This window comes from Myzus persicae, unplaced genomic scaffold (genome assembly GCF_001856785.1).
Source record: "Myzus persicae strain clone G006 unplaced genomic scaffold, MPER_G0061.0, whole genome shotgun sequence".
In the NCBI taxonomy this organism is placed as follows: Eukaryota; Metazoa; Arthropoda; class Insecta; order Hemiptera; family Aphididae; genus Myzus; species Myzus persicae.
In genome coordinates this window covers 108,364-130,654 of record NW_019102330.1, presented here as the reverse complement: position 1 = coordinate 130,654, position 22,291 = coordinate 108,364, and the positions used below count along the sequence as shown (strand labels likewise).

Here is a 22,291-nt window from a genome sequence, read left to right as displayed (position 1 = left end):
TACCTATATTATACCTATACCTACTTAATACTTATTCATACGTTTGTGACGTCTGACTAATCAAATATAATTTTTGATTCGACAGATTTCTCATGGATGGTCGATTAATGCACGATTTATCATTTATATAATTACTATTTACTAATGATTTCCAAATAGAATATCAAGTATCGGTTCTTTTGCGTAATACCCTCAATTTATTTGTGCTAACGAACTACGCACCGAAGCGCCCCATATATGTTAAATCATGCAACTAAATAAACATTATAATATATTTGTGTAATAATAATATGTATAGTATACGTATGTACTTACATCTCAAGATCTTGCATGGGACTCGTGTTCAATTACAGCAATCCAAAATAATTAGTGAATTTCTAAACAATATTAATTGACTCGTTATTAAGTGGAAATTGGTATGTATGTAATTATATTTTATTATATCAACAATCATTATTATATGGTCTATCGCATACAGACGCAAAATTACATATTATTAAATTTTAAATAAAAATAATCATAGTTTTGTTTTAAACGATTGGCAAAATAAAAAAAATTGTGTAAAAAAAATAGCTTTAAAAATTATGGAAATATAGTTCAAATAGTAATGCGTGCAGCATATATTATTACTGTGGTATTAATAATAATACCTAATTGAAAAAACAAATCTTTGAAAATAAATTGTCCTTAAAATTAAACGAATAACTGTGTCGAAAACTACTAATTATATAGGTACTAGGGAACAAATAATTGAAAAAAAATCAAGTACATAACATACTACATAATTTAAACAATTTAACCTGGTACATTTTTTTTCGTAGGATTTTTAGAGTACCGTGATATTGTAGGTACTTTATTAACTAACAATAATTTCTTTTCTACAATTTTGAACTGAGTAATTTTTTTTTTAGCAAATATAATATCATGTTACTGACCATTAAATAATTATTGTAAGATTGTAAACAATATATAATTCTTGTTATTCATTATAATATACTATTGAAATTCATTAAATGTATAATATTATATATTTATGTACGTAGTTACAAGATATGGTGATATCAATTCGGAATTGGTTCAATACTGAGAAATTTTCAAGTTACATTATATTATTATAATTTGGAACCATTGAAACCTTTTTCGACCGCAACAAATCAGCTTTTAAAATGCCTTAAACTAATTTAGAATTTAAGTTATGAAAAGTCAAGCTTTTGAAATTTAATTCAATCCTCAAAACCATAATATTCATTTTGTTTTGCGATAAAAAAATGTCATAGAATATAATATTTGGTTTTACTAGTAGAACAAAATTGACCAGCAGATAGTATGTAACTAAATTCAAAGACAATAATGCAATTCTTAATAATGTTTTAAAATTATTTATCACCTAGTACTTAAGCAATCAAGTCATGCATATTATACAATATTATTTACAAACGCCCTTAAATTACAAAGAAAAAGTATATACCTACCTAAAGACAGAGATAAATTTTTTTTCACTCACTCACGCCTCCACGGAGCCATGTGAAACGAAGTCAAATACGCCACTGAACCATTGGAAACAACTTCATTTTGTGTTTAATAATAACCTCATTGATTGGAATACTACTAATATACATATTTTGTACGTAATATTGTATCCAGACAAAATATTAACAATAAACAAAAAAAGAGATGAGAAAAATAATGAGAAAACACATTTAAATACATTATATTATACTATATATGTATACAAATAAGTATAATAATCTGAAGACATCGTCAACACAACTTTTTTATTAGTATTATTATTTAACAAAAGAATATTTTCAACACATACATCGACAGACGAGCTCACACAATAACTAAATGAGGTATCTAACAATTTTGAATTTATACATGACGTGATAAGTGAAAATTGAATTCATATTTAGTATACATATATAGTATCAACTATCAATGAAGTATTGAATAAACGTTAGACAATACAAATCTAAAAAAAAAATGCATATGACTCCGGTTGATCTATTGTTTGTTATTATTATTTTTTTATTACGACTCTGAATATAATGATAGTGATAATAATGAAAATCATATGCCATTAGTTAATTTAGTTTTTTCGGGTTACTACACATTCCAGGACAGCAGATAGCTCTTGACTTATTTTTAAATTTTCAATTGAATGTAATAGTTTAGTGTTAGTGGCCAAAGAGGAACCCTCTATATGCCCAACCAATGGTGTCCAAGTCACCATCAACCACATTCTCATTGAATGCCGAATATACCACAACATCAGAATTAGTCACAACCTGTCCGAATCACCCAACCGAAATACTCCATAATCACCCTAAATCCATAGCCAACATCATCCAATTCATCACAGCCGCCAATCTTCAAACCAAAATATAAAACTAATATATTTAATAAGTACACATAACAATATGCTATCGAATTAAACTATTTGTAAACCCAATGACCCGTTTCGCCGAGGGCATTGTATCAATACAAATATAATAGTTTAGTGTATTCTAAAGGTGACACTTTTTTAAGGGTTGAAAGGGAAAAGCCTTAATTGACAGAATATTAATCTACCAATAAAATATAAACACTGATGCCTTGCTACAAGATATTTTATAGGCACAACTTACATATTTTTGTACACATTAAACAGCCAAAACAATAATTTTAAAAAATGTCAAAACAGTTTGAACGGGTTTTTTTTAACCGTTTACCATTTGAGTAGTTAGGTACTAGCCACTGCCAGACACTTGCAAGCATGCCTGTACACGTCATATTAAACCATACAATTTTATGAAAGAAAAATAGAAATCGATTGTTTTGGCTTATACTCACAAGCTTGGTGGACATCGATCTAAATGAAGGACAGACGTCAACTTCTGCAAGACGTAGTGAGTAAACAAACCATAACGGTAACAAAAGTAACAAAAAAACACTCCTGAAACAGTAGGCAACTTAACTTACTTAAATGTGTACATTGAGTTGCGACCGAAGGAGACGAAATTTAAAAAATAATCGTTTCAAAGACAAATATTCATTTAACGCCATGTGATTTATCGAGATTGTTTTTATTATTTTTATTTTTTGTTTACATTGATCACATTTATTGAAAATGGTAAAACTGTAATTGTATCAGTTTCTACTATTGTATTGTGTAGCAAAAATAGCGACGAAATTATTTTTAGTAATCATAGTTATTAATATTTTGACGTTATTTTGTTTGTGTTTTAATATTTTATTGCAATTAAATATTATAGCTGATATTATTTTATTATCACATTAATCTATCCTTAACAACTGTAGTATTACAGATTTTAGATTATGAACGAAGCGGTTTTTTTTGCAGATATCTGTCTGTTTTATTTCTGTGCCTACCACTACCTGTCGAAGCAGTAAAAATGGTGCAATCACCGAAAAGGGGTCAAGTGTAGACAATTTCGAACAATCGGGAAAAACTAGAAAAATTAAGTGGGCAAGTAGGTGTCTGTCTGAGTAGATGTCGAGTAAGTTAAATGGGTAATGGGTGTGTCCAATTCGAATTAAATTATAAATCATTGCATACAAAAAACGACACTGAGCGAAGATGGTTTAAGTTATCATTTTATATATCTACGTGATTAGATCTGTGTTGGGTATTTATAATCATATTCAAATTTTTTATGTAAGTATTGATAAAAAATCAAAATCTCGAAAGGTCAAGAAGCTTGAAAATGTAATACGGGGTTATTATAATATAATAGTTGTCATGATAGAATTTAAAGAATATAAAAAATATGCAAGGTTTTTTTTCTAATAATTTTGTCTCGGGGGGCTTCATTTTGAATTCGATGATCAGACATATCTGATACAGCTAAGGCTAACCCTCTCAACGATTTCTGATAATGCATCCCACAACTACGTCATCGATGCATTGGCCGTCTTTGTAGTTGTCCGTAGTAGTAGTAGATTTGGAGGTAAATGAGATGTAATCAACAATTTATTGAGGGCTCCTCTAATAACCAACTCAGGTATAGAATCTTGTCCTAAGCCGTTACCGAAAGATTCAAATATTTCCCAGACGACGAGTATATCGTGTTCTATATTACTAGCCAGCTAGTATCTGTGTTCATCGTTCTAATTAGCCAGTAGGGTTCTATAATGTCATGAAACTTTTATGAAATATTTAAATTTGATGAAAATAAAAATACAATTTTAGTTTAAGACTATAATAGGAAGTGCAGTGAACACCTCTACTCAATTTTAATTGGTTAGTAGAAAATGTAATAGAAATATTTACTTACATCGTACATTATATAAATTACATAATAATCTGTCTTATATAATATTATTTTTTCTACATCATAATCGGAAATTGAATACTTATAGTCACTAATCAGGTATGAAATTGGTCTGATCATCTAGTAATGACTAAGAAACGCACTAAAATCCCAAAATTAAAAAAATATATTTTTCAATTATTCAAGAATGGTAAAAGTTTCAAGTTTGAAATATTTCAAACTAAAAATGTCATGTGAAATATTTCACTTTTATAGTGATAGGATTCCGGCCCCATTTTATTATTCCAAACACTATTATTATTGATATAATATATTAATTATTTATACAGTACTAATAAAGTTATAACTAATGAACTACTTTTCCGAAATTTGATTTTTATACGCTGAAATGCTCCACATAATATTCTACTCCGGAATATGAAACAAAAAATGTCTGGAATTCAAAAAAGTATAAAACTAATGATAAAAAAATATAAAAAATATAATTAATCTTAAAAAATATTGGTTTTTACATAAAATCAAATTATATAAAAATAATATTTTCAAAACAAATGAATTTATCCAAATAATGAGTGTAGACACTTAGATGGATCACTTGGTATACCTACTTTATTTAATGTCAACACATCTGACAATTTGACATCCCATAGACGCTTTAATTTGCCCTTTTTGATCAAACAATCTATACACTGAACCTTGGAACAAAGAAGTAATAACAGTCAGTTCAAAAAATCATATACATAATATATAAGTTGGTGCAATTATTAGAAAATATCAATAAATAGCTCAAAAAGTGTAAGCATACCTATTATTCAGTATACGTCGTTGCTGTACTCCTGCCATCCTGCACCTTCACTCGATGTAAACATTATACCTATCCTTTGGAAGCCGATGGGTGATGACCGTCAAGACTTGCATTTTACAACAAAGTAGTACTATTTCCCATCACTAAGTACTTACAATTTACATATTATTATGCTTGCCCAATTTGGAGTAAACGTGTGCTCAAACCCACCTATATTAATTGCAAAATATGTTTCAAAATAAAACTATAAGAATAATATAACGATTAAAAAAAAATATGGTCGTTATTTTTGATGTTTTTTAATTGCTGTAAGAACAACCACTTGCGATTAACCTTCTATTAAATGTTCGAGCTTATTGGCTTGAAAAATTTGTATTTATCTAACTCAAACAGAACTATAAAAAGTCCAACATATTTTTAATGTCTCAAATGTTAAAAAAATTATGTTATATTTAGAGAATGGTCATGATATAATTATATTACATTAACATTTTATGTTGAGATAATTTCAAGTATCTATGGATATTAATTTTTGAAAGAAATCAAATAATTTTATCAAAAAGTGGAGCTGCATTTATACTCGGTCTTGTAACTTTATAGTTTATACAGAAGATATTAAAGATTTGAAGCTTTTTTTTGGTCTCTCTAAAATGTCAAAATGTATCGGTGAATGTCACATTCACCAACATTTTTGGCGAATGTCAATTTCTTTTCAGATATAGACATTCACTGGTAAACTACTGAACTAAGTAGTTTTCAATATTGTTAGGTTTGATAAATTGTAAGTATTATTTAACAAAATAACTTACACATTTCAATAAGTAAGTTTTACTGACTTTTCCCATTTTAGGAGTGAATAGCAGTCATGATGAGTCACGATAATGATAATGCTCAAAATTTTAACATTCACCAAAACTTAATTTGTGAATGTCAACACTCTCCGATAGTCGTTGTGAATGTTGACATTCACTGGTGACAATTGATATATTTTTAATATTCATTCAAAATGTTGATATTCACCTTAACGTACACATATGAATATTTTTTTAAATATAATGCCCCTTCCCGTTGAAAATATGTTTCTACGCCACTGGACAGGTGGCAAATGTCACACATGCATATATACTATAACCAAAAAACGATTTTATTATAATATTGTTATTTATTGTTATTACTTATACAGTTTACATAGGTTTCAATTGTTCACACTTTCATTCACAATTAAATTTGTTTAGGTAACAAGTAATATATATTATATATATTGTATAAATTTATAAGTAATTTTAATACTTATTCAAAAACTTATCTATAATCAAAACAATAAAATCCCATATAATTTTGGTTTGGGTAAAAAAAATCCGGTATATGAGCAGCAATCACACACATAGGTAAAATCGTGTCATTGCCAATAGTATTAAAGTTTATAAATAAAAGTTTTCACAAAACAACAATAAGCATTCACAAAAAATAAATTAGAAACACATGAATACAATAAATAATTACATAATATAATGTACATTAACATGGTCTATAATTTTTGTATTTGTGTCTGTTGACAGAAGTTACAGCACAAAAAAACAAATTAAAAAAAAAAAATTACGGTTTGTCTTTCTAAATTATTTCAACTATCGGTAAGAAAATGAACGACTAGTAATTCATTTTAATGGGAACGCAGGATACCTCTCTAACAACAGAATTTGAGTGATCACAAGGATGCAAATTATAGGTTTATTATTTTGTATAGAACTTAAAATGTATGCTAAGAAAAACATGAGCATATCAAACAAGAAATAAAAAATATTTATTTATTGTAAGTTAACAACAATAATAATTAGGCTCAGATAAATATATCAAGTAAAAAAAAACCTTAAAAAGATCCCACCTACCACCTGCGTTCTTAAAGAGGTAGTAAACACATTAAATAATAAAAATATAATTTCACTAATAAATAAACAATATTACACATTCCAATATCACAATTGAACCGCAAAAGCGACTTTTGGGTTATTTAAAATGTATCACAATACCAAAATAAATTGAGAATTCGTTGTTATGATCAAAAAGCAACAATTATTATAATAATTCAAAATAATAATAATAGCTTTCCAGGTGTGACTCACAATTGGATATAATAATATAATAATTATCCTAACAAACTACAATTTATTGTTCACAATAAAGTGGAAATGTGTGTTGTCTTAAATAATAAATTGAGATGAATCCGGTAAATTGTGTGGTAGTTATTTTCTTTGATTTCAGGAAGTTGGTATGTAGAAACACATTAAGTAAAAATCGTTTAATTTACCTAGGTACGCGTGATATTATTTATCAGCAACTGAATTGACCAGATTCGGAGATCACAGAATATATTGTACGATAATAAATATAATAATGACAATGAAATAATATTATTTATCCGAAACGTCGGACGTCAGATACGTCTAATTTGTAATGATATTGTGTAGGTACATAAATAATAATTTTAAGATCGGACTACACCCGCGCTGCCTACAAATATATTAAACAAACATAAATGATATATTATGTGGTTATTGTCGTAGAGATTTCCAGTCGTCTAACCATTAAATATATTATTATAATAATAGTATCATCGACATAATAACTATAATATTATAGTTCATCGTTATTGATTATTATTAATTATTATACTGCATTGGTGACGACGTTATTCTTAGGGACAACGAGCTTCGTTCGATGCGGCTGAGAATTTTGTTGATCACTTTTAACCGGACTTCAATACTAGTGTTCGCCAAGAGGTCCACCTGTGAAAACAAAATAATAATATATAACCTTCATCATTAATAAAATATTATATTATTATTGTTTAGTATATTAATTATATATACGGAATTCGGTTGCACAACATTATACGTCATATATTAATTATTATTATCATATCGGTCTATCGGTGAATAATATATATTTTTATGATGATTGCGCGGAAAACTAATAAGTATAGGTAGTAAAATAATGATAAAGTACCGTTAACGTAATCGTTTTAGAGTATATTTACTATACGCCGCGAGATTAGAAAAAAATTATCGTTTCCCTAAAAGCTTCTGTACAACAATATTAATGTTGTTATTCACAACTAAAGTACCGCTAATCGTTTCTCATTTCTAAAAATAAATAAAACGAAAAAAAATCGATCGCATCGAAATCCTAACTATCTTGTTCACGATAGTAATATTGTAATTATCGGTGGATGTTTGAAAAATCATAAAAAATAAATAATCGTCAAATCAACATTTAGTAAGATAGAATTCACGGCTTTGGGGCGAACACTAAGTAGAACGACCACATCCTAGATTGGATGAGGATATTTTCAATTAGGTATGTTGTTTGTAGCAGGAGTAAGGATGCTGCCAGACACGCATCGATTTGTATAGGAATGTATATAATGTTTTACAATAATTGTATATCATACAAATTATTTTGATGCGAGTAAAATGGTAAATAATTATTCATCTTTATAGCAGTAACAACGTCGCATCCTATCATGGTTGTTGGTTATTGGTACCGTTCGTAAGATTATTTTATTTTACATTTATTAAACTGTGAGTTTATTATTATGATATTAAAAGCGGGCGTAGTTAAACTTTAGAAACGGTTATATTTTTTTTTGTTTCATAATATTAGGTAATAACTATTATAATATTCTCTAGCGGGATTTTATGTTTTAATTTTAGAATTTAAAATTTTTTTTTAAACACAAAAAAAATTGTAACGATATAATAATATTAACGTATTATAAAACGTATTTATAAAACGTTACTTAAGCCGAAAAATATAGTTTTCCATATTATATATACATAAATAGAAATAATGTGTAGGTAGGTATCACCATAATTGTATGTCCTATTTTTAATAGATGGAATGAAAGTGATTTTAGATTTATAATTTATAATCAACGTCGAATGATAGATATTATGTTTGATAATCTAAATGTAAAAATATCTAAGTATTTTACGATACATATAAAAAATAACTTGAGTATATATCATTAAGTCAAACTAAAAAATATATGTAACAAAATTATATAACACTCATAACATTTCAAGCAAAAGAAAAATAACGTTAAAAACCTTGATAACGTTGAACGAACAAAAAGTTTTAATTTAGTCTATGATTTGACTATTTTTTTTTTTTAATTCGTTCTCTGAATTATATTTAAAATTTAATTTAAACTATGAAGAGACGATAGGACGTCACACGCGCATGTTATTGTCATCGGCTTATAAATTATATGCAAATTGAAATATTAATATTTTTCATAGGCACCGGCTTGTCAAAATTTCAAAAATAACTTGAGAATCCAACAAGAGCACTCAGACGTTGAAAATGTTCTCGCACTTATAAGTCGATAAAATTTTAATTCAGTCTAATATTTAAGTTAATTACTTAAAATCTAAATTGCTGAAATTAACAATTCTGGTCAACTATAACTGCGCTTTGTGAGGACTTTGTACCAACATGTGCCTCCGCTTTAGTATAGCATAGCCATAAGTACTAAAATATGCATTCCAATTTTTGTTGTGAACTTTAATATTGAAGTGTTTTTGGCCTATTGTAAAACTAAAGTGTTGGATAAGAACATTATCTATAGTTCTCTAGTTAGATTCGTATGGTATTTCAGTTGTTTAGCAAGTAAAAACTATGTAAAATATCAATACTTAAAAATGCTCATAACTTGCTTCAAAATTAAGATATCATGAAAAAAGCAACGATATAATTTTCCCACTTATGACCTAATAATTATTACTATTTATTTATTTCGGTGAAGGTGAATTTAAGGCTATTAAACTTCATAATGGTCACTCTAATATTTATAAATCTAACAAAAGCTAAAAAAATATTTTTTATTCCGAGAAGACTGCCCCCAAAAATTACTTCAGTTCGTTTTCTCGTAAAAAGTCTTAAAGGTTTCAAGCGCTGATTGAAAACCTGCATCGAAAATACCAGAAAATTATTCGAAAATACCCCGCACTCCACCACCCCCTACAGGCCTAACAAAAATCAAGCCCGTCGGGCCCGTCAAGCAAATTCTTGCATCACATCTGTGTCTTAGGCTACCAGGGTCCCATGCCACCCGTGGTAGCCAAGCGACAGCAGACGGACGCCACCCTGGGCGAGTGCAACACCGGCCGATCGGTCGGCCGCAGTAACGGGGTCGTAGGGTGCCGCGGTCGAGCTGCCGGACCGCCGCGCCGTTGCCGCGTCTAGGCGATTCACGGTACCAGGGGCGCCGCCACCACCGCTACCTTCCGCGCAGACACAGTGCCGCGCGCGCTTGATTGATCGCTTGATCGCCTCACCCGGATACATACAGAACGACCGTACCTTTTTCCAGGACGTCACACCCACATGTCAACATACTGTTTACAGCACAGCAAATTAGTGTTTATAGATTTTGCATAAGAGTGACTTAACATAATACAAAAAGGTTTTAGGCAAGAATCTGTTTTGGATGGTCGAATTTCTTACGATATTTTAATTGTTATCCGAGTAATGGTATCATGTAAAATATTACAATTCAAAAATACTCAAAACTCGCTTGAAAATTTAAAACATCATAAATTGATTGGAACAAATGATAATGTTATTGTACACTGTCCTTAGGTCTTATGGTGGACCATTGAAAAATAAATTCAACTAATTTATAATCTAATTTATAATCTCCCTTCAACTAACTGGGAGTACTACATTATAAAAAAAATCTCAAAGCTAGATATTATTCCAGAGATTAAAACGATATGCGCCGTGAGAGTTTATACTTAGCGGGTGTGTTTTCTGAACTTAATCGAAACTCCCGCATTTTGGTTTTGAATTTTTTCTTCAATGAAGACTGAAGAGTACCTATCAGTTCAATCGATTGTCTGACTGTACACAAAAATTAGAATGCGTAATGCAAGTGCGTAAATACGATAAAGAATGCCCTCGAGAATGTTGTTTTTTACGTTTTTTTAACCCATTTACACACAAAGGTGTTTCAACGGGCATGGGTCAGTCGACCCTAAAATATATATGTTATAATTATCACCGATAACAAAACTAGCTCGTTAAATAATATTTGGCGGTCGATGTAATATTATATCTATAATATTAAATTATAGCTACTGGTTATACACCTGCAGCATATGTACAAGCATAATACCCGCAGCTGCCTATATATTAGAAACATTTTTTTTGCACTGCGAACGATCGAAAACAAACTCTGTATATATAATACGTGTTGCGCAAGACTCACGGAATTTTATTTCTACAAGATAATAATTAGTATAAGTTAAAAAATAAAATGCACTTCCAGTGCATATAGAAACCTAACCTAACCTAATAGATCTTTTTATAATAATTTATCACCATGTTTCATGTGGATAATAATATTAAATGGTTGTGATAAAATCACTCTGATGGGATTTAAAATTGATTAGTTTACCCCTCATCCCCTAGAGCTGCAGGTAAAGTCTATCATTATTAGTATTTCGGTGTACCTTAAACACTATTGCTATTGTATATCGTAGGTATAACGTGTGAGAATATATATTATATTACTTGGAGTACAATAAACTTTTGTCAATAGGTATATAAATGCTTATATACTTAACTTGTTTACAAATACGAACACAGTTGATAATAACGTTATTAGCTTCAAGTTCTACAATAGCGATAGGTACCTATAGGTCAGTTCGTTTTAACCATAGACATAATTATTGGTTGGATCTATCTACCTATGGATCCAATACTTAAAGAGCCAACATCACGAAATCTATTCGGTCGCACTGTGTGAAAAAGGCTTTAATAATAATAATAATAATATATAGCCAGTATATTAGCTATATAGTTCGATTTGATTATTATGTTTTTTTATATATTTATATAGTATTATATTTTATTGCACATATTATATACAATATATAAATATAATTTCGTCAATAGGTACACATAGTGGCGGCGGTGTGCGGTTGTCTAAAAAGAAGCTTTTCACATACAGCCGTACGTGCAACTAATAATAATAAAAATAGTAACGCTTATTACATATTAGGTAGTATATACCTACGCCGTACGAACGATAAAATAAAAAACGAACACAACTCGCGTGTGTTTACTATTACGGAACGAGTTACATAAGAACCGTCGGACATCGGACTAATGTCAAATCAGTGCGTGTATAATCTAGTATAATGATTATTACTGTGCATTGTGTGTGTGTGTGTGTGTGTGTGTGTGTGTGTGTGTGGGTTCGTTTATGTAGTAGGTTAAGTTATAGGTATATTTCGATTTTTTTTTTGCAATTCACGGTTGTTGTCGAAATTGTATTATGCGCTGAAAATAAGGTTGCGATGTACGTCGTCGAGTACCTATTTAGGCTATAGATATAATACATACGGTTTTTAATTTTACTTTGTGTTTTGTTAGCAGTTGACGATTTAGGTAAACAACAAAACATACAAGTTATTTACCTACATAATATTATTATATTCACGAATCCTTCGATATTTATTAATGTTTTTTTTTTTCGATAAAATGTAAATAATTATTTATATTGTATTCAAAGCTAGTAAAAACATGAAATGTTGACACCATTTTCCGAAAAATAAGTAATCTTAAGTATATAAACACAGTACAGGAGACCAAAATATTATTATTTTTTATTATTATTAATTTCCTACGGCAACATATGCCAATATGCCATTGAGTGCTATTTTAAGGGTTGGTACGGTTGTTGGAAACTCGTGTATGTGTGGCAAGGTTTCTACCATTAAGGACCCAGGTGGTTACCCATCCGGTAACTAGTAGCAGTAGACTGTTACGTACTCTCAATCATGTTACGTGACCGATTGCAGCAACCTCGCCACCTAAATATTATTTTAGACATAGGAGACCAATAGTATACAATATATACATTATAACGACAAAATACGTTTTATTGCCCTGAAATGATCAATTGTATATACGCCCATGATAATATTTAATGGCATTAATGTTCATTATTAATTTTACGTCTATTGTCTATATTATGTAATGAGAACCCATAAAGGTTATAAGTTATTACTTATATTACTTTAATTCGATAAAAAAAAAACATTGCAATGCATTTAGAGTTTAGGAAATATGACGAGCGTTTAATTGCATTTTTCTAAAAACAATATAGCATTTAAAATAGCTTATAACGTCAAAGTATTAATGATATCTAACTCAAATATAATAGACATAGATTAAAAGTGGGTATTTTATTACATGTTTTTATTTATTTGTGTAGGAATATCTTAAATAACCAAGAGCGTAAATTGGTTTACAAGACATTTTTTAGCAATATGATAATAAATAATAATATAAATAATGAAACACATAGTATTTAAAAACAAAAATAAATATCTCATCATATTGTACAATATCTAATTTCCGATTATGTATACTTTACAACTTAAATTTTAAGATAGGTACTTATTAGGTACCTACAATAGTTCATTTGAATTAATAAGGCTTAATTTTTGTAAAACGATAAATTAATTTAACGTTGTTTGTTTTTTAAATCTGCACTTAATAGAAACGAATAAAAAACCTATATACAGACAATAAATATTTAATCTAAATAATTACATTATTTTTGTTAAAGTAATATCTACCTACTTCAAAATATAATAAAGTATGTGTAAACATACACTAAAATTTAGTTTGAAAATTGAATAACCGTATGAATTGTGTTTTATCTATTTTTTAAAGTAACATAGTATAGTATAATCATATTATCATATATTTGTCGAATCTTTTAGGCTATTTATTTGCATAAACCTATATCAAAAGATACTTACGAAACGTTTTTATATACCCATAAACAATAATATATTGTATGTGTTCTCAATTAACTATAACTATTCATGTTTTAGTAATAATAATTATAAATAATAATTGTTTAATAGATTATGTAAGCCAATACTCAATAGGTAGGTAGTAATAATAATATACAAAACGGATGCATAATACTCGACTAACGAATTTAAGTAAGTCGTTATGTCATTCCATTTTCCATATCAAATGTTATTCTCGTTATTCTATCAAACAGGAATATTATGCTAATTTAGCTAAAAAAAAATAACCTGTGAGTTAGGCTTTAATATAATCTATAAATAAAAGCCGTAAGCCATATGCACAACAGCAGTACAATTTGTTTTACATTCAAAAATTTTAAATTATACAAACTATAAACTATCACTGATAAATGAAGATTTACTGTAGCTGGTTCGGTATTTTTACTGATGTGATTTAATTTATAGTATTTGAGGATAATTTATAATAGGGATTGCCAATTAATATTTTTGGGGAGTCATATTAGAAAACAGTGATATTTTTAGAGGCATTCAAAATTCAACACATTTTACCAAAAAAATAAAAGGCAAAATCGAAAAATAGAATGAAAACTAATGAGAACTTAATTTAATTCACTATAATAAATAAATTTATTTTCTGTGGATCGCCATTTTAGTGACCCCTAATTAGAGTCTAACGCTCGGTACTTATACATATTATGGTGCAGGATAATATTACTATAGTTTCAAATAAATATTTATAATATATTAAAACTTACATGAGCGTTTTGGCCTAGTGGTAATAACGATAACAACCACCACGTCCAAGCTGGTCCGTCAGAAAGTTCTTCCCAATTTGGTTCGGTGCTTGGCGGAAAACCAACCGTCCTCAGGATTTCCGATTTTATTTCAGGCCGAAAACCGTCGAACCACGTTAATCCCCGTTGCCGAACGTCATCGTGGAGCTTATATAATTCTATATACATAACCAATTTATAAGGAGGTCATTAATTTAGTGCATAATATAATATCGTAAAAGCGCAAATGTTAATTCAGCGCCACTGATGAATTTTCTCACTAAAAACAGTTCAACTACCTCGATGTATAATATTATAATAATATATTTCGTAAGAAATATACTGACCTAATAATTTTTTCGGAGGAACTTTTTCGTCCTGTATATATTGCACAGTGGCCATGTCATAGCCATCGTGTTCTTTTCGGACTAACACTTTGAATCGTCGCATTCCGATTGTCGACAGAATAGAGCAACCATTACCCATCATGATCCGATCTTTGATTTCCAACACTGTACCAAACTCGGCGAACCTGAAATTCGAGGTAAATATTAAAACCCGCAGCACCACAGAAATGCAGAATATGAATGTAAAAAAAACGATTGCGTCACGAACAGTGTGGAAATTATATGAATAATAACACTTATTTCTTGTGCACGTATCCATAAGCCGTTTTAATAACACATAATCGTTTGGATAATATAATAAATAATAATCAAGGCTCAAAAATGTATCCACAAAATCTTCAAAATATGCAATAATAACAGTCGAAAAAACAGTTCAATATACGCGTGTTGTTTTAAAATTATATCTACTTATTATCAAGAAAATTGTACTTGGTTAAAATTTCAAGTGTCTATTTTCCAATTATAAAGGAAAGAAATTAGAACTATATTGATCCACCAAAGTAGACCAACTAACCAACTAGATAACTAGATCAAATTCGCTTACAGCTGAAACCTGCACCGTTAATGTTGCGAATATCAAAGCAAATTTACAAAACGTGAAAAGGCCACATTCACGTACAGAAAAGAAAACATTGTGAGTCTAAAATGTTAGTTGGTAATTTTATTCAAAAATATGCACTTAAAATGCATACAATTTTTTGTAATCCATATACCAAGATACGAATTCGAATCAGATTTGTTCTATTTTTTTTCCTCCGAACAAATAATGCATTAGGTCATCCGGAACCCTGATAGATAATATTATTATATCGTTATCGTTATTATTATGTATACGTGCGTGAGTGTACGAACTTCATGGGAGGACAGCAGTTGCTGATCATGGCGAATCTCCTCGTACCCGATTCTATGCACCTCCTGATCATCAGCCTGTACCTAGGTTCGAACACGTGCAGCGGACATGACACGGACGGGAAAGCGTTCGTGCATACGAACACCGGCAAATACGTGCTGTCGTGTTCCGTTTCAGGTTTCCAGTTCACCGTCTGCATGGGACCATTTTTAGGGTACTTGCAACTGATCAGCTCGTTGACGAATTCCGAGGTGTTCTTGTTGCTCAGCGCCAAGCTCTGCAAACGACAGGGTGATATTTTACTTACCTACTATACAAGCGAGTGTACGCGTTTCTCATTCCAAGTATGTAGTTAAAGTATTGCACGAGTATAATAAAATCGGTAATGACTATAATAGTATAATGTGTATATGAGATAATAAATACGCGAAATTCGCTTTTCAAATATGATTAATATGACAAGTGACGAATATAATATAGTATACAGATATATTTCGTAACACACGAGTATGTTTAATATACCATGATATCATCGGTGTTCGATTAAAAGACAATTATTAATATTATAATATTCTTTGAAATTGATTTTTTTTCAATGCGATTAAAAAAATACAATAAAATACAAGTGCTGCGGCATATCAAGACCATGTGAAATAACGAATTTTGTTTTGTCCCTCTTGTAAAATATTGGGAAAAGCTACCTATACTTGTGGTGCATTTTACAGATTGAAAGTTCGTGTATAATATTTATAGTTTACATACACCAAGTGTAAGAGAGTAATGTAGGTAGTATGCACGCTTGTACAACGACCATATAGTTGACGTTGGCTGTAGGTGGTGGTATAACGATTACAATATTATTCTAATAATTTACAATAAACACTGATGAGTTTAAATCGACGGCATGTTATTCAATAGTATTATTATTACTACTATAATTCGTGTACCTACTATTACAATGATGTATTGCGTCGAGTCGTCGAGATGATAATGATATTTTTTACTCACGGGCGGCAGTGACGTCAGACACAGCGGACAGTGGAAACTATAATCGAAATTGTGCTCTAGACAGTCTAAGCAGTACGTGTGCCCACACGGTGTCGTCACCGGGTTCCTCAGCATTCCACAACACAGAACGCAATTGAAATCCGATTCGTCCAACAATGACTGGTCCACGTTTAGCGTGTTATTGATTAGGATGCTTGAAGTGTAATCTGAAAAATCAAATCCAAAACGACGTTCGTTGTTTTGAGTCTCGTCGATATTCATCGAGCACAACTAATTGCGATATACATTATAGTATATATTGTGTACACAAAATTGCGTGACCAAAATATCTAAATAGTCTTTGTGTTTCACATAATTGAAGTTCGTATTATTATCTCGTGAAAATAATATTCCATAACACTTATGAAATATTAATATTACTTAATGGTATTCAAAGTGCCTATTGAATAAACCTATACCCATACCATTATAATAGTGGGATGTAATAATAATATCATCCGTCCGTTAAGTTAGTTGCATAATTTTTGAATACAATAAAGTATATGCCGTAAAAACAAATATTTATGTAATTTATTTTATTTCAAAACATATTGCACGCTTAAGTAGATATTATATTAAATACATAAGAGATATTTTTAAGGGTGGAGTGGGGGCTTGCCCCCACACACAAAAATTTAATGAAAACTTGAAGTAAATTTAAATCACCATTAAAAAGGAATATCAAAATGTTAAATGATAAAAGATTTTTTTTAATTTTGACTGATAAATTTAATGTTTGATAAAAACAAAAACTCGTGTACATAAAATTATATAACTCATAATTTTAAGCACAGAACTAGTGATGAAACTAATGACTAAGAAATATAAAACAATCATAATAAAATTTATATTTAAAAAATGATTATGCTTTAAATTTTAAATATAGCTAGATAAAACAAAAAAATCTAAAAAAAAAATGGAGATTTTATTAACTAACACAAAAGCTTTTGAATAAATATTAATTTGTGACGCTATTCGATTGGAAATTAGGTAAACAAAAATCAATCACAATTATATTATGTTCTTACTTGAGAATCATAAGCCAAAAAAATATCAAATTTCTGGGCTGATGAAAATCTATTAAAATATTTCAAAAACACCCATTAAATATTTATATCCGTTAATTATGTTTAATGGACAGGGAATCAAGATCTAGATAATTTCGAAACAAATGAAAGGAGTTGGCCTTTAGAAATAAAAATAGAGAAATGAGAAATATAGGCTATTATTCTGTACAAAAATTTATGTTGAATAATATCAATCTCACAATAGAGAGACAACTTCTAGTTCTAATCTAACTAGAATACTATACAAGTTTTTATACTTTAAACACAATAGATTTTCTAAGATCTTTGACATTTCTATTCATAAATTCTAAGTTTTACTAATATATTATACAATTTATTGATAGATAATCATTTTTTGATTTAATTGTTTAAATAAATAAAATTCAATATAAATTCATGAGTGAATAACCCTTTTTAAGTAAACAATGGTTAATTTGATACCTTATATAAATTAAAGAACTTTTTACTACAAGTAGATGTAAAAGTTATCAATTTAAATTTTTCAACATTTAAAAGTAGCTGGTTTTTAAAATTCATTAAACAAGCTTCTTAGATTTAAAATAAATATTAAAATCATAGTTAGATTATCTATAAAAAATTCCATTCGGTTCCAGCAGTATAACAATAAACATTTGGACAATTAAGAAAATCTCAGAAGTGCCTATTTAAAACTAGCTGATAAAATGAATTTATAATTTTGAGCTAAGACACTAAGTATATTGTGTTCTTTTTGTAATAACAAGTTGAATATTATTTTTAAAACACTTGTAAGGATAAGATGCGTATCTATCTGATTATCTGAATGATAGCAAAATGCATCGAAGTGGTAGATATAATGTTTTTGGCAAAATAAAAATACAATTTCAATTTAATACGGAATGTCTAAAATTAAAACACTTTTTGACACTATTTTTAAAAATATAGTTATATTTATAAAAACATGAACTCCAAGAATAATAATTTTATTGAAAATAAGTAACTGAGAAGTGATATCTTGGCAAGTTAACTAATTATTTTAATTCGTTGAATTAAGTTAATATAAAAAAATATATTCTTTAAGTTTAAAGTACGAGTATCTATCTAATTTCACTTGGTTAAAAATCAGTTACATTATTCAACTGAAAATGTATAATCTATGCCAAAACAAAAGAAGCAAATTTTGATAAAAGCTTATATATTATATATGAATACAAAAACAGAAATATATACTAAAAATAATGCATAATATTAGGTATAAGAGTTATGAGAGAAAAAATAACAATAAACTTACGTTTAGTCTGCATTATTTCAACAAAAATATGTTGGACCAATTCAGTTATTGTACTGATTTCACAGAGTTCTTTTTTTATAAATGTACTTTCTTTTACAAAAGATTTCTAAAAACAAAAAAAAATATGATGATTTTATTTTTGAAATGAAAAATTATTGTCAACATACTTTTAAGGAGTTTGAACTGTTGTCAAATACATTGGATCTGTTGATGAACGTGTTCAAGTACGATCTCAAGTAACTGTGAGATATGGGATTCCAGCTCTCTAGATCTAGATCTTCATTGGAATACATCGTCAGTAACCTCTGTAGTACCTCGTTAATTTGGGATTGGAGTTTTTGTTGGTTTTCACCGAGCACTGCGCTCAATGAAAACTCGAATAACGCCTCTTGATATCTCCTCAAAGAAAACAACGCCATGCCACGTGTGAAATGTCCCTGATGAAATTTAAATTATAAACGTGTAGCATAAACAAATAAAAACGTATTTAAAAAAACATACTTTAGACCACTTTGGATTTATTTGGACCACACGAGCAGCGTCCGAAAGGGCGTTTTCATTGAGTCCAAGTTTAAGCAGCGTTCTTGATCTAACGTTCAACAAATCATAATTTTCGCCTCCTGGAAAACAACGACAGCTGATTAATTATTAACGTTAACATTGATGCATCAATGGAAATTTATTACATAAATAATAATATCTTATAAGTAAGTGCACTGTAATATATAATAATAAAACAGTATAGTTTACATTGGTATTATTGTTTATTGTTCAACAGCCATCAATCAAATGATATACTAATATTATCTGTAATCATTATTATGTTTAGGTACACACGAACGAAATTAGATTTTCACTAACTGTATACAAATGTGGTCTAGTGTTTATGAAATATAATTGTTTTAAAAATGTTCACCTACCAAACATACTATTATAAAGCATTATACTGATACCATAGATTATAAGCCACTAATGGTAATTACTCCCGAGTTGTATTTAAAGATCAATAAAAAATTTAAAATTAATACAAATAAATACAAATTATAAGTCTTTAATTTAATTTTATACCATCGAAATAAACTAGAAAAAAAATATAATTGCTTTTATCAGTTATATCTTAACGATTTCAAAACCAAGTGTAAACTATATTATGTTCTAATATAGTTTTAAAAGTATTAAGTACCTAATAACATTAAAATATTTTTCTTGTCGTAATCTTGTATACTGCCTTCCAGTTAAATACTATATAACACTGATTTATTTTGACACATTGCCACATTGCCCACATTACAGTTTAATAATCATAATACAATATGATTCAGTCGATATTATTTCGATGACGGTTTTAATTAAAATTCCACCTAGTACACCGAAATGTCTTCATTAAATATACATCAAGACATCAAAGTCGACATGAAAATTGGTTAGTTGTACACAACAGTTTTGAGTAATTTATAGTTTTGACAAATACATTTTAAATTATATACAACGTGTTAAACTCAATATAATATACAAATATAGTCAATACAAACATAAATTATATGCTTTGACAGTTAGGTATCATTAGTAATTATTGAAAACGACTCATGTGCCCTTGACACTTAATAACCTATTACAACACCGATCGAAAAAAATTTTTCCCTCAAAAAGGGACTTTGTTCCTTAAAATACCTCCAATACGTTGGATTTAAGTGATAAAAAATTAATAAATATGCATTAAAAATGTTATTCATTTTAAATAGTTTCCTGAATTTGTATAGTTAGTTAATTAAAATTGCATGTGTGAAAAATGCATCAACACCTATGTATTTTTTAAACATACCATACGTTACTATACATTTATTTACTAAATGTACTATATACTATATATTACCAATAATCTTATATATTAAAAAAAAATACTAATTAATTAATAATGTAATAAATATTATTGGGGGGGGGGGAGTTAAATTTGTATAAACGTACCTATTTATAATTATTTCAAAATATCACTTCATAACGAACTTCTAATATACTTATACTAGTCAATCACAAGACCTATTGATCTTAAGGAATTACGATATAGGGTCCTGTAAACCCTTCTAATATCAGACCCATTTAGTAATTCCAATCTGTTTCACTGAGTATATGAACTAACAATTAACAAACATTTTTTGGTGCGTGTCAAACATTGCCTTACATAACGACCTAAAGGTAAAACCACTACCGAACTAACCATAATAAGCTATAAATGTTTTCATATAAATTTAAATATCTACTTGATATAATTCTCTTAAGTCTCGTATGTATGCCAACACACTACCCGAAAATACACCATCAAAGATGGTGAAAAGACATGCTAGTTTATTTAAGAGGTGTTACCAACAAGTGACCTTCTAGCCATGTTATTCATGCTATATGTATTATAATTTATAAATATTAAGTTATCAAATTCACAATTGGAAATTATCTTGTGATAAATAGGAAAAAAACATATTACAAGTCTATTCCAGAATAATATGATGGTCAAATATAAGTATGCTTATAGTAAAAAAATGCAGAACGTCTACACTCATAACTGGAAACTAATAATAACTATAGACAAATAATGCACTTTCGAATGAAAATAAAGTAAACTATTAGGTATGTTAAAATATATAATTTATAATAAAAACTCCTTATGTAGTAGACATTTATACATCACTTAATTATAGATATGTATTCAAATTCCAAAATATTAAACTTTTGCCAATAGAAGTATACTAACCTAGGTATATAATTTAATCGTCATTCAAACCATACCATACATATACATGTATACAGCTCTCTAGCGGCATCATCTAGTAGAACAATAATTGATAACTTACTACCTTTTACTAGTTGAAATAGCAAAAAAATAATTACTTAGGTGGACTAGTGCAGAACTAAAGAAGCAGAGAGAGGGGACCATACAGTCTTCATTTTGCC

The 22,291-nt window shown here is 28.9% G+C and overlaps 1 protein-coding gene across 1 annotated transcript in view; it reads right to left on the bottom strand.

Annotated features, from left to right (window-relative positions):
• Positions 1 to 6,858: 6,858 nt before the first annotated feature.
• LOC111031877 (LON peptidase N-terminal domain and RING finger protein 2-like) overlaps positions 6,859 to 22,291 on the bottom strand; it is a 38,909-nt gene continuing 23,476 nt past the window's right edge. Inside the window, exons 3-10 of the mRNA XM_022311989.1 lie at positions 19,847 to 19,965; positions 19,513 to 19,782; positions 19,346 to 19,451; positions 16,970 to 17,175; positions 15,964 to 16,238; positions 15,052 to 15,236; positions 14,687 to 14,883; positions 6,859 to 7,862 (exon numbers count right to left, since the gene is read on the bottom strand). Of these exons, the coding sequence (XP_022167681.1) occupies positions 7,737 to 7,862; positions 14,687 to 14,883; positions 15,052 to 15,236; positions 15,964 to 16,238; positions 16,970 to 17,175; positions 19,346 to 19,451; positions 19,513 to 19,782; positions 19,847 to 19,965 (1,484 nt within the window). The 3' untranslated portion in view covers positions 6,859 to 7,736. The remainder of the gene's footprint in view (positions 7,863 to 14,686; positions 14,884 to 15,051; positions 15,237 to 15,963; positions 16,239 to 16,969; positions 17,176 to 19,345; positions 19,452 to 19,512; positions 19,783 to 19,846; positions 19,966 to 22,291) is intronic.